At 35.2% G+C, this 14323-nt stretch overlaps 1 protein-coding gene and 1 long non-coding RNA gene across 2 annotated transcripts in view; one reads left to right on the top strand and one right to left on the bottom strand.

Annotated features, from left to right (window-relative positions):
- The window catches only part of LOC136987221 (golgin subfamily A member 7), a 29060-nt gene extending 25462 nt beyond the window's left edge, over window positions 1-3598 (bottom strand). The window contains exon 1 of the mRNA XM_067284916.1: window positions 3506-3598. Coding sequence (XP_067141017.1) covers window positions 3506-3538 — 33 coding nt within the window. The 5' untranslated portion in view covers window positions 3539-3598. The remainder of the gene's footprint in view (window positions 1-3505) is intronic.
- A 5559-nt stretch (window positions 3599-9157) lies between these two features.
- LOC136987255 (uncharacterized) lies at window positions 9158-13918 on the top strand. The gene is made up of 3 exons (XR_010882595.1): window positions 9158-9283; window positions 10089-10129; window positions 13331-13918. It is a non-coding gene; the product is annotated as an uncharacterized lncRNA (long non-coding RNA).
- Window positions 13919-14323: the final 405 nt, after the last annotated feature.

The raw sequence follows: 14323 nt of genomic DNA, 5'->3' as shown, positions 1-14323 counted from the left end.
GTAAGCGAATTTTTTCAACGATAGAGCTATATTAGTATTGTATTTTATTCTTATCAGATAACTCGATTTACAGAAGTCGTAATGATTTTATAAGACAGATTTAATACCAATATTTTAAAGATTAATGCAATACTCGCATTTTCTCGATTATAATTTCCAAGATAATTAATTCAAGCTGTTTCTCTTTGTTTGCTCCTCAGTTACGTGTATTATGTCATCGATAAATAAGCGTGTCTTATCTCTCCATCACTTTGGTTTTCGTTTTCATTAGTTTAATCATATTTTAACTTTAAAAATACTGTATTTTTTAATATTTAATATTTTCCTTAGTAGTAATAATAATCGAAAACGTTTGTTTTCAATTATTATTACTGGTTTTTAAAAGGTTGAGTGTGAATTATAATTTTTCTTAAGTACAATAAGAACAATTATTAATTAATAATAAAACATTTTTACTATTTTTTTTCATAATAAGATTTCACTACATTCGCAATTGTCCAATGACGATTAAGAAGGTTGCTCGTAAAACTGATTTTTGCATTAATGCATTTATTGTTTTTTGAATATTTTGCATGCGAAAATTACTTGGATGTTATTTTTCTAAAAATATTGTGGAAATAAGGTAGGTTGACGCAGAAACTATTTATCGCACATGTACTGTATGTGAGCTTCAAAAAATAAATAAATAAAATACAATTAATCGGCTGATCTCACAGTTTGATAAAATTTATTGTGTACAATATTTTATAACTCAAGAAAAATACTGTAGGTCTACAGTACAATGAATTGACAGTAAGGATATAGTATGTACTCTTGTATGTAGGTGCATGTACTGTACCTGTATTTAAAATTGTGTAAAATACAACACAGTTTTAAAGCAATTCAGAACAGAAAATTTAATAAACTAAATTTGCATGTACAGGCTAGACAATATTTACATGTGCTTATTAAAAAATTCTGTTACCTTAGTCTGTCTAACCTGTTAACTTTTGCTTTAGGATCACTTCCTCAAGCTCGTTTTCAATTAAATCTATGCTTTCCAAAAGATGTGGTCTTTCGAGATTGACGAACCTTGCTTTCAATCTTAAAATTGTGAAAAGAGTCTCTGATAGTGAAAAAAGTTCGATAAGAACATCAATTTGTTCTTTATTACCATTGTCGTCATTGTCATTGTCTTTTGTTGTTTGTGATGGTTGTTGATTAGTCTTTTCCCCAACCATAAATTGATCCTCCCAGTCGTCATCCAAATCTTCAAAGCATTGAACATCTTCAATAGCTACAATGTCGTTAATTTGTGCAGCAGTACAAAGTTCTTGTTTTCAGCATCGGGAGCATCTGCAGTATTGCGAAAAAAGCCACACCTTCTAAAACATTTGCTGATTGTTTCAGAATTTACTTCCTTCCAGGCATTTTTAATCCATTTAACTGCATCCAACACGGTCAGTTGTTTAGCAAGTTGTGTTGCACTTTCAGCACTATTTGAACAAGCAAAAATTTTACAAGTTTTTTTCCGTATAGTACCTTAAACTCCCGGATTATGTGCTGATCTAATGGTTGAAGGTGGCAGAAGAAATTTCAATTCAACATTCGAAAGTGAAATCTGGGGGGATGGCAGGCAGCATTGTCCAGAAAAAGTAAAATTTTCCTGTTTTGGTTTCTCATTTTTTCATTTAATTTTTCTAACCCTTCTTGAAAAATGTCTGCTGTCATCCAAGCTCTGGAGTTGGCTTCCCTGATCACACCCACAGTTGCGATGTCAATACTTTTAAGCATCTTGGTCGAAGTGACATAGAAATAACCAACGCTGGTTCTTTCTCTCCTAATGCATTACAGGAAAACATTACAGTCAAGCGTTCTTTCGCCATCTTGCCTCCCGAACACTTCTTTCCCTTTTCGATTAAAGTTATATCCGGAATGGCACAAAAAAAATGTTCTGTTTTGCCTGTGTTATAGACATGGCAAAAATCATATCCATCTATCATTGAAAGAACATGCTGTTTCCATTATTCCACATTAACTCGATTGACATCACCACTTTTACCACACAGAGTGGTAAACAATGTTATGACGCTTCTGGAAACTTTCCAGCCATCTATTGCTGTCGCAAAATGATAAAATCCTTAATTTTTCTGCAAATTCATGTCCTTTTGCCCGAATGATTGGTCCACTCAAAAGAATCCGTTTAGCACTTGCCTTTTAAAACCACTCCCATACCAATTTGTTTATCTCTTCGTTCGGCTGCTTTCTTTTTCATTTGTTATCCTTGTTTTCATTGCTTTCCCATTCCTCCAGTATTGACTTCTGTTGCAAAATTTTGAAAATTTGCATTTTCCCACAGTTAAATTTCTCCACAAATCTCCATTGTGATAAGCCATTTTCACTTTCTCTAATAACTTTAATACGACCTTCAAATGACAGCACTTCGCATCTCTCGTTTTTCCAACATTTTCGAACAAACAGAAATGAGTTTTCTTTGTAGCTGGACTAATCCATTAACACCTGCAACTAATTTCAAGAATGGGCGAAGTGCCCAAGATGGGTTCAAACAAGAGTTTAGACTAATTCATTATACTAGGAGGGAGAAACATTGTCGAGAAGAATTCGAACAATAGTTTAGAATAGATATATTGCAGAAGTGGTCATTTATTAAAGTTGTTTTATGCTGTTTTGGACCAAAAACCAATGCCCGCGGTCACGTTACTCAAGTGGTCATTTAATACAGATAACTTATACAAAGACTATGTATAAACTATTCTGAGCCAGAAATTTTTGCCCATTTTGACAGGTGCCCGTCGAATGCAGGCTGTCGCCTAAGCAGTTTTCACTGTATTTAAATGTCGCGTCGAAAATTTGATAAATGATAATTTCCATTTAATATTTTGTCATATTTAAAGGATGTGGAAACACCCATAAACTTCCCTATCGAAATTAACCAGGACAGGATTTCATTATGCAGAAGTTTGCTCCAGAAACAATTTCTTGAGATAAATGAACGACGTGTCCTTATAAGATGTATTAAATCAATAAACATTTGAAGAATATTTATTGTTTCGAATTAAAACCCACTCTTAAATAATACGACTTTTTTTTCTTCTAATTTATTATTAAAAACAACCGCCCACGTTTATATTAAGAAAAATACGCAATTATATACTCCAATAAACAGAATAACATTGAACAAATTCAAAGTTTTGACAAGAGTACAGTTTACGACTTCACTCGAGCATTATTTACTTAAATTTCCTTTAAAGATATTTAAGTCACGTGTATTTTAATATGTAAATTTCATTCTGTCGTCAATTTGCACGTTCTTTCGCACTCAAAACATTACCACTTCATTACGTCAATTCAATTCTTGAACGATTATAACAAAATTAAATATATTTAACGACGTCCGATCAAATTAACAGTTTTCTATAACCGAATAAATACGTTCAAACATTAAATATTTAACATTCTATACAATAAGTTCAGTTACTATATTTAAAGAGCTAATATCACTTACTTGACCCGCCGCCATCTTAAGTGTTAGCAACATCCGGGGATGAAGAGCCACGTGACTTCAAATATGAAAAATTCGTCGATTTAATTTTTTTTTTTTTTATGTAGAAAGAACGATGACATTTTCATTATTGTTAATATTTTTTAAAATTCAAATTGTGTATATAATAATTAAATTCGTTTAAAATCTTTTGTAAATGAAATATACACAAATATTTCGATTTTCATTTTGAATTTGTATTTATGTTTTATTTAAAATATCTGGCAACACTTTCTGAACTGTAATTTTTGCACGATATAGGTGACGTAATATCAGAGTCGATAGATATACTGGTCCAATAGCTCTAATGCTACGATATCCCCAGCGGTGGGCGAGTGGACTCCGTCTCCGCTCATACTGGCGGTGACCAGACCCTAAACACCGGAGTTCGATCGCAGGTTCGAACCTCACTCGGACGAGCTGGCAGCGGGAGTTTTTTCCGGGTTTTCCCCCTTGCACATGACGCGTGAATAGGGGCCAGCTTCCCCCCAAGTCCTCCCGGAAGGCATTCCTATCTCTCTTTCTCGCGGGGGCCGTCTCCTAGTCTCCTATAAGGCCGACTTTAGTCGCGTCAGTGACCTCTCATCTGTCTTCTCGGATTGGCTGTCTTCTATAAGGCCCACTCTTCCCATCCTGTTCTCTTCCGGCGTAAAGGCCTGAGATGCCATACACGCCTCTCTCGAATGATGATGATGATGAATGCTACGATATGGCGTAATAAATATTTCTGTCACTTCGAGCGCTGCAATCGCTTCACGGCATAAGTTTGGCTGGAGAATAGGGGGAATCCGCTGTAAACATTCGAAATTCTTTTAATATTTGAAATTTTCTCGTTTTTAACTCAGATATTTCTTTTGTCTCTTTTAAAGGACTGCTTATAAATAATATTTTAATCCGGTTTTGAACATTATTTATTCGTAAATGTCGTTAATATTTCTATTTCTATTAACTGACACTTTCACGATTTTAGACTTTAAATTAATTTGACAGTTTGTTTCTGCTTTACAATTTGTGTTCATTTTTAAATATTTTTGGGGATTTTCCAAGGCTGTGGAGTCGGAGTCAGAGTCGGAGTCGTCAAAAATCCCCGACTCCGACTCCTTTTTACTTTCCCAACTTGTTATGTACTGTATATGTCACCGTGAAAGACCGAAATTATAGAATGTCGACACATACAAAATACGTCGGTGAAAGACCAAATATTTGGTTATATTATTATACATTCGAACAATCGCCGGTGTATGTCGACAAGCACAGATAAGCTTTGGTGGAGGTCGAAACGAAAAGCCGCATCTATTTGTTATACTCTCGAACACTGGTGTTTGTCAGTCTTATGCAAGGTTTATTGGTGAGTGCAATGTTAGGTTAGGTTTCGGTTACGTTAGGTTAGAGTAGGTTAGATTTCTCCCTGAGAGAAGCAGCTGCAACTAATTCGAGAAGTGGAAGGCAAGGCAATACACGCTATAACTGCAAAAAGAAGTGTTCCACGACTAAATGCAGTTGTTAAAGCAAGGGAGTCTTGTGCAATTCAAAGTGTCATAACAGTTTAAGTTGTTGCAATAAATAAGATTGTATGACGTTAATCACATAATTTATGTGTAAGTTTATTATTGGTATTATTTTTCTTTTCTGATTTAGAATATACTGTTCGTTTTAGGTTCAATAGTTTATTTACACGTGCTGTTACTTAAGCTTTCTCCTATTTTGACATATATATTAAAAAGTTGCATTTTTGACTTAACGTAAGAAAAATATTTTTATTCAACACTAGCAGATAGGCCCGGCGTTGCTCGGGCAAAAGTAACGATAGCGAAGATTAAGATTATTACGTTATAGTCAACCTTACCCTTTTTACAGAATGCAAGAATTGGGTCCTCCTGTGATATCCCACAGCGAATGGTAAGCGAGGATTAACAAACACACTTTGTTAATTTACAAAACTATACTTTGATTCGCTACGCTACAGGGTTCTTTTACACTGGATCCCAATGTGTAGGCGGTGAAATTACAAAGTCCAGAATACATAAAATAATACTACTAATATTACAAAGGTCCTTATCTATCTTAAACCTACTTACAGACTATAAGAATGGAAGAAAGAGAGAATAAAAGTACAGAAAAAGGAGAAGGTGGAAATACGCGGGATTTCTGCTCTGGGTGCTCCGTGACACTGGGCGGGGTTACTGATGCCTCCGATCATCTATTTCAGTAGGTACCTCTCGTTCACTTTGTCGATAATCCACTGTCAAATCCGTCCAATAAGATTGGCATTTCATCAGGAAGGTCTTTGTCTACTTTAACCGACTAGCTTCACCGTCTCGACCTCACTCGTCGAGCTCCAATTCTTATCCTATGTCGTTCCGACTTACAACCCGTGCTCCACGACCTTTCTCGTCAGAGCCGAGATCCCTTGTCTTTCTTTCTTCTTTTCCTCTCCTCTTTTTTTTTTATTACTTTGTTTTTAACAACGCTGTTTTTTCATCGGAGACATCACTCCCCATCAGGTAGTAAAACAATTAGATAGTAAAGTGATTAAGAAGGAAGTCTTTTTTTTTTGTCAACAGGAAAGGGAGAGAAACAAAAGAAATTTTAAACCTAACTTAAATTTATAAATTTATCAAATACAAAATATACATTAATATGGCCAACGGCCACATCCCCTTTTCTAGACTAATTAAGAATTTTTAGATGGGTCTAAATATATGTTCGATTTTCCGCAAAAATGAAAAAAAACTGCATCTGCGTCTTGCACGTCGTTCCTTTTAACACTTCCATTGTTACGTAGCACTTCCATTGTTGACACTTTCATTGTTACGTAACACTTCCATTGTCACTTAACACTTCCATCAACAATGGAAGTGTTAAGCCTTAATCCTGTCCCTCTCCCCCGTGGGAAAAATTTCGAGAAATCCCTTCTTACTGGGCGTTCTCGTGACGTACCCTAACTATGTACCAAATTTCAACTTTCAACTCCTAACCGTTTGGGCTCTTAACATTTCCATTGTTACGTAACACTTCCATTGTTGACACTTCCATTGTTACTTGACACTTCCATTGTCATTTAACACTTTCATTGTCATTTAACACTTCCATTGTCACTTAACACTTCCAACGTCACTTAACACTTCCAACAACAATGGAAGTGTTAAGCCTTAATCTTGTCTCTCTCCCCCGTGGGGAGGAATTTCGAAGAATCCCTTCTTAGTGTGCGTTCTCGTGACGTACCCTGTGTAAAAAATTTCAACTTTCAACTCCTAACCGTTTGGGTTCTGCGCTGATTATTATTATTATTATTATCAACTCGTCTGGATTATATATATAGATTCACCATCAGTGCATGCTGAATGTCGACATTTGCCGGTATAATCGTTTGGCCATTTTGAGAAAGTGACAACAACAGTCTTTTGTTTTTTAAGAAAAGAATTATATAAAGGGTTTAATCTGAAAGAAATGTGGAGTTATTATTTGAAAAGAAAAATTCGCATTTTACAAAGTTAATATTTAGTGTAATAAGTATAGAACGTAGAAACATTAAGTTAAATACACGAGGCGTGTGTGCATCTACATCTATCGATGTAGATGCACACACGCCACGTGTCTTTTTATACAACATAGCAACATCGGTAAAAGGACTTACAGTATCGTAATTGGTGAGAATGGACCTTCATTTCGATGGCTTGACCTTTAATTTTTGGCAACAATCGAAGGGAGCGGCGAGTGAACTTTTTGGAATCAGACCGACTTTTAACTTGGTGGGACTCGGTTTGCTGATTGGTTTAATGACGCTAATGATAAAAAAAGGCCCTCTTAGTGCCCACAGGGTGTAAAAAGTATATAAAAATTTATACGTTTGAAACAATTCGTCGTGCTTTTGGTTTAGAAAAAATATATAATTATACTTTTTTGTCAATGTAAAGAAAAACTCGAATACGAAATCTAAACTTGTTGATGAAGCGTAGGGACACATTCCTGATTTTAAGTACTAAAAATATCGAGTTTGATTACTTAAAAAGTGATTTAGGGTACACTAGTTTCGGCCTAAAAGTTTGGTGTGTAAGGGTACACTATGCAGGTTAATATTTGAAGGAAAAAAAACTCGAAAAGCTCCACATGACTAGGCACCTACTCTAGCAACGTAATGACTGTCATTATTTTCAGGTTTGGTTTATTCGTATACGGCAACGCTACACGCGGGCGATCTACCGAGGGGGAATGCCTTCCGGGAGAATTCTTACGGGTAACTGACCCCTATTTACGTGTTACTAACGTGAAAAAAAAACTCGAAAAGCTCCACATGACTAGGCACCAACCAGTGACTAACTACCAGTGATCGTTGGTTTTATCCACTCGGCCGGTGGTGGGCGTCTATTCATTTTAATCACTGGTTAAGACAAATTTCGAGAAAAACACTGAAAACACTCGGATTCCTACAAGAATGTCACTCGAATTTCCAACCAGTAAATTAGTTCTTAAATACAAAATAATATTTATCGAAATTATCGTCATATTTGTTCATTCATATAATACTTTCCTCGGTTTTCATCAATAAACCTACTTTACACGTGTATGCCACTTGATAAAAATGTGCGAGATAACCGTCAAACTTGTTGACGTAATATTTGAAGCAACGTCAGTTTTGAATAAATGTGTTTTGTTTTACAAATTAAAAGGAAAATAAATTTAAAAATCTTCAAATAAAGTAATTCGCGATACAATGATTAAATTATCAGAAGTTGGAATTTTCTTCAAAATCAGATCTTGTGACAGTTATCGGAGGGCCTGTCAATTCGGGAAACCAGTTTCAATCCCAATTAACATTTTTTAAAAACGTTTTCCGCCCTCTGTCTGCTAACAGAAACTTTTTAACAAGCTCATTACAAATTCGACCCGGCCCAGATTTGGGCGGCAGGGTGGAGAGCTAAAGGGGCCAGACCTATTCAGAAAGATCACCTGCCGAAAAATCCCTGGTGTTTTCGATCCGTTTGGATTCGATCTCAATCCTCTCAGAGAATTGATAGGCTACTTTCATAAACGCTAGGCCATCCGGCCTTATACTGTGGGCACTAAAAGGCCCTATAACCATGGCGGATTCGCCCCGACAAATGGACTAGCCGCGTGAAATTTATCGGGTTTTCGTCACGTGTCTAACATATAAATAGAGGCCAGTTTTCTATAGCAAGGTTTCTCAGAAGGCACTCTCCCAAACAGGTCGACCAAGTATGGCGTTGCCTCATCCGACTAAACCAGGGGTGGCCAATTTTTTTGAGCCCGCGTGCCACATAGTAAGCATACTTCACTTTAAAGATGTTCATGCGTGCCAAAGTTTTAGAACTTCGAATAATGCTCACCACGCGACCGCCCCATTATGGACCTGGGATCTGATTAATTTTTGAATTTAGAAAAAATATACATTTAATGAACATATGTTTGCAATTCAAACAAATGCCTAAAAACACGTAAGCACTTGCGACTTTTCGCAGATGTCGAGTATACCGCAGGTAAATTCTGTGTGGGCAGAATTACGTATTGTCTAGCATTGGGCTGCGTAGTAAAATCACAATGAATAGAACTTACTGCGTAGAAGCGAAACTGTATTTAAACCCCAGCGAAAACGGAACTGTTCACAACGAACTGAGACGAGCCCGCACCCGTCGTGATTTGCAATCAAAGGACTCTTCAGATCTGCCGACTCGATTGAAAACAGAATGATTAACAAAGGCCTACTCGTTCTTTCCGTCTTTGGTAAGTCATTGTATCGTGTTCAAGTTATTGCTGGAATTAAAAAATAATGTTTTATTGGTCTTTTAATCAAGTTTTATTGCTATTTCTATGTAAATTCTTCGGAGTTGGCCTTTAGTCGAGCACGAAAATGTAGGCTATCCGTGCGTTGCTATTGCTTCAACTGTTTAACAATTCTTGACCAAGTACAGTAGATAAAACCACCAAAAACTGTTGGTCGCGGAGTTGCACTTGGCCACCGGAGTGGCCACTTGGAGTTGGCCCTGTGTAAATTTCTGCACGTGTTTAATACCTAAACGGAAACAGATTTTCGGTAGAAAGTTCTCCCTTTTTGGCAGATTGCCCGTGTATTACGTTGCCTTATCCTTTCTTCGCCTTCCCCCAATCGACTAAATCTTCTCTATTTCGTTGGACGTATATTTTCATTTTTTACTTTCCGCCCGAAAGCAGTAAAAGAGCCTAATAGGAGGAACTGGAAGTAAACATTGTCTCAAAGTTCATAATTACTGGGTAGAACTCTTTTATGATACACAACAGTAATTGCCACACAACAGCACTTCACCAAACCCATCGCAATTCTCCATCTTGATTTCGACTTTCAAATTACTTTTAAAAACAGAATAAAATTTCGAAAATGGAATAAATAAACGCGAGAAAAAGAACTATCGAGAAAGAATTTAAAACAGTTAAAATATTTGACTTTTAAGTAGCAACTATTTTTGAAAATTTATTATTATATTAGTGAATAATAACCCCGTATTAACGTGACACGTAATCATTATTAACACAATAAAATTATTCTTTGCAGGAATTGTCTTTCTTGGAACTGGTGAGGCACAATCGGGTTCGGTATGTATAAATAAAATAATACAATTAAAACTAGGACTTCATTCTTAAAGCTTCTAATCCTTTTTTCCTTAGGATTTTAATCTTTTATAGCTACTTTTTTGGCTATTAATTTGTACTTTTACTTGTTTTATTCCCTTTATTTTTATTTTTTTTTAAATTAAAGTCTAAACCTCCAAGATGCACATTTCGGGTTTTCCATTTTTTTTCGGTTGGAGCGTTACAATTTTATGTAATAAAGTTTACATAATTAAAATTTTTATCTACAACGTCACCTATATTTTAAAGCACGAGAATTAAAATTTAACTTACAGTAGTATACAATTTTAAAGATTATTTTCCTTAATTAGATAGTATTTTCTTCATTTTTAACAGTATACACTTGTAGACCTTTTATGTTTTTTACTTTAATCAACTATTATAACATTTTATCTATTTGTGTTTTACAAATGTAATTATTTAAATTATAATTTTACAAATATTTTTGTTACAATGTCTAGCCATTGTGTAATTTTCATTATTGGGCTGCAATTTGAAAAAAACTGCAGGCCTATAAATTTCCACTGTGGACCATCTGACCGTCTTTCTTTCATCTCGAGAACAAAGTTAGATAAATTCAAAATTAGATATGAAAAGCTTCGGAACAGTAAAATCTTCATTAATTCGACCGCATTCGAGATACGACACGCCAGCTCTATCTCACAACCCCGACAACCTTTAACCGCTAAAATTTAACGGCATCGATCCCCGTAATACACAAACTTCCATGCAAACTTTCAGTAGTTTTTGACAAAAGACCCAGGATTTATTAAGTTTTAAAGAAGGTGAACAAAATTGAGCCCCCACCCACAAATATTCGTACAAACAGAAAAAAAAAATCCTTCAAATTTCTTTGTATTTCTCCAGTTTCAAAGTCCCCCGAGTCCAAAAATGCAGTGGCGTGCCGTGACATTTGATGATAGGGAAGCTGTGTTTCTGTAAGAAGCCGACTTCCAGGGGCAATCAGTTAATTGCGCGTCAGTGATGGCCTAGGGTCCATTCGTACGTGCGTGGTGGCGGAAGAGACGTACCTGACAAAAACCGACCAAAAAAAAAAAAAACATAAAATAAACATATACTATGTACAAAATAGTTTGCTTTAAGACAATCAGCCGTTCGGACATCCTGGGCGTCGATGTGGTTCTTCGATGGTCGATCGAAGGTGGCCCCGGGACAGTGACATTGACGAGTCTGTAGGGCACGGGGAGACTTCCTCTGTTGGCGTCGGGGACACGGTCTAAGTCCGAAGTGGCACGGGTTACAGGTTGGCACAATAGACAAGAAATTGTATTTTTTTTTTTAATTTTTTTTGCGCGTTTACATACGGCGTTTTGGTTATTCGGAACGTTAACCGAGTGCCAGGTGTCCTCGATTGTCGGGGATTATATCAATCTCCGTTCTTTGTTTCGTCCATTTGATTGGTTATTCTCTCTCAATCACGCTTCCGGAGTGGTTGGTCCCTCGTTACTAAGCGTAACGAGACTCTTACCTGGAGCGCAAGAAAAGTCAAAATCGAAGACGAATTCGATCTTCTACCGATCATAGGACGACGTCCTACCGTGATTTATGGTTTCTGCCTGGCAGTTTGATATAAACAATGGGTGTCCGGCTACAAACGACTTTTACCTATGTTTTTTCTCTAAATTAACCGTTTTTTCGCGTCTTTCGTGACGGTTCGGGCCTGTCCGGAACCTCACATTTCCATAAAAGTTTTAAACAAATACTGGAAATGACAAAAATAAACAATTTATGTATTTTAGTTCTAAAATACAAATAATACAAATTGATATAATACAAACAATGATAGAAAAACTTGTTCTTTTAATTTTTTATAAACTAACTCTATTCGGCGATTTTTTCCGCAAAGTCGTTAATTACTTTATCATGAAAGTCGCTGGTCGTCGACTCCATCAGCGTATTGAAAAGCTTTTTCTATCGAAAGCAACGCTAGCGACGACAATTTTTCCTCCCACCGAGTGTTCCTGACCAATGTATGAATTTGCTTCGTGGTCGAAAAAATGCGCTCAACAGACGCACTGGTAGACGGTACCATAAAAATTAATTATATTAAATCATATAATTCTTTTAGTACGTTTTTGTCGGATCGACATTAATTATAATATGTTTTATGTCTAAGAGTTACTTGTCAATATAGTCCGGACACGAATATAAATATTACGATTCACTACGTAATTTAGATAAATCAAAAAATTTCCCATAAAATTTACTTAATTTATAGAATTAAAACACGCTTCGAAAAATTGTTTTTCATAGCATTAAAATTATTAACATCTAAAAGTGATAAAAATTCTAAAGATTTTATGTCTGAAAATCTGTCAATGTAATTACAGTATAATTAAAAGAAAATTATTATTAAATATAACTTGGAAAAAAAGTACATAAAAATAACATTGAATACTCTTTACTTTTTAAATCTTAAACAATTCACTTAGTCAGATAGCTCCCTACCCAGTGGCTAAGGGATAGAATTGTTGGAAGTGTTACACGTGTGTAGCTTCCACCAACTAAACCGGCTGAGGTTGGTGCTCTGTAAAACGCATGCGCCAATGCCCCTGGCTGCTTTACCCCATTCAGTTATTCTCGCTGTGGAAGCTGTCTCGTAAGCGCTTCCATTCCGCCACTGATATTCGAATATACAATAGCAATCTTATCGTTTTTTTTCACATGTAGTATAGAAATTTGTAATAAGATACATAATGCAGTTATAATAAAATATTAATTTTAATGTATTCAAAGTACGTTAAAATATGAAAATTTATATTTTAGAAACTACAAGGGAAGGTCTTTGGAAGGTGGAAGCGGCGCTTTCACCGCTTCTAATGACGGCACGCCACAAATGTAAAAATCTGGAGGGTTCGTTTATCGACCGATGGTCGTACTTTCCCTCTTTTATATATAACAACCGAAAAAGTAAAAATGTAAGGTTAATAAAACGATTAACGATTAAACCATTCACATTTAACGGATCGTTGTAAGAAAACTTTACATTCGAACACGTTTACGGTAAAAATGCCATCCAAACCCGGATTAGGAGGTGTGATATTACCCAGTATCGATGTCTTGTGTGATCTAAAGTAATATAAATTTACCTTATATAAAATTTCTTCTATGTTTTAATAATTGATATTTATTATTTATTTCTAGGATTTTGAAGAATTAATTCGATGCGTGAATAATGCTGTAAATGAGCTAGAAATGAGCATCGACGATACATGCCCCGATCTGAATTGTATATTGAATACCCCACAGCTAGTAAAGTTTGTCTGTGACGTGGGAAATAGAGAATTTGTTCCAATCCTTGAGAATTGCATCATACAGTATGAACGAAATATGATCTCAGGACTTTTTAGTCAATCTTACTTGTATTATCGTCTAGGGTTAGATGATAATATAAATAATTTCTTTAGTTGCCTTGAAGTATATTTAATTACACTTAACGACGTAACACTTGAATGTAACATGATGGATAGTATAGCGAATCAACTTAACAATCTTATCGAAAATGCTGATGGAAGTAATTTTAACAACCTTCTTCAGGCAATCTTTAAATCTTTATCTAAAATTTTTTCTTTTGCACCATGTGCTAGTCAATTATTCAGGTTTTGGTAATACATAATAAAATAAATCAAACAAATAAGTAAAATCAGACGATTTCTCTTTACGTCATTTCCAGAGATGTAATTTCAAATTTTCCTAATTAACAAATAAAAGGTAAATGGATTTTACAAAGTATGCATTGAGTATTTTTCTTTTGTTTTGACGAATAAAAACGAATTTTTATATTCTTTTTACGACAAATTAAAATACTTAATTAAATTCGGGTGTTAATTTGACCTGGTTTTGTATCGCGTTAAGCTGATGAAGAAGGGATTTTTGGAAATTCCAACCTCCTCCGGGGAAAGAAGAGGAGAGAGTTCGTTTTAGTCAGTATAAAGTGTAAATAATAAAAAAGGAAAGTAAATAGTGGCGCATGTAGTATACATTTTGGAAATTAATAAATATTTCAATATACCCCAAAACAATAAATCCAAAATAAACGAAAAATTCGAAATACAATGCTCCAAATAACTTTGTTTTTTAGGTTTTAGAATTTAAAATTAATCATTTTATTCAAGTAAGGTTATCATCAAATAAGTT

This window comes from Centruroides vittatus, unplaced genomic scaffold, assembly GCF_030686945.1.
Source record: "Centruroides vittatus isolate TY-2023 unplaced genomic scaffold, ASM3068694v2 contig_1216, whole genome shotgun sequence".
NCBI classification, from domain to species: domain Eukaryota; kingdom Metazoa; phylum Arthropoda; class Arachnida; order Scorpiones; family Buthidae; genus Centruroides; species Centruroides vittatus.
This window is presented reverse-complemented; position numbering and strand designations above follow the sequence as displayed.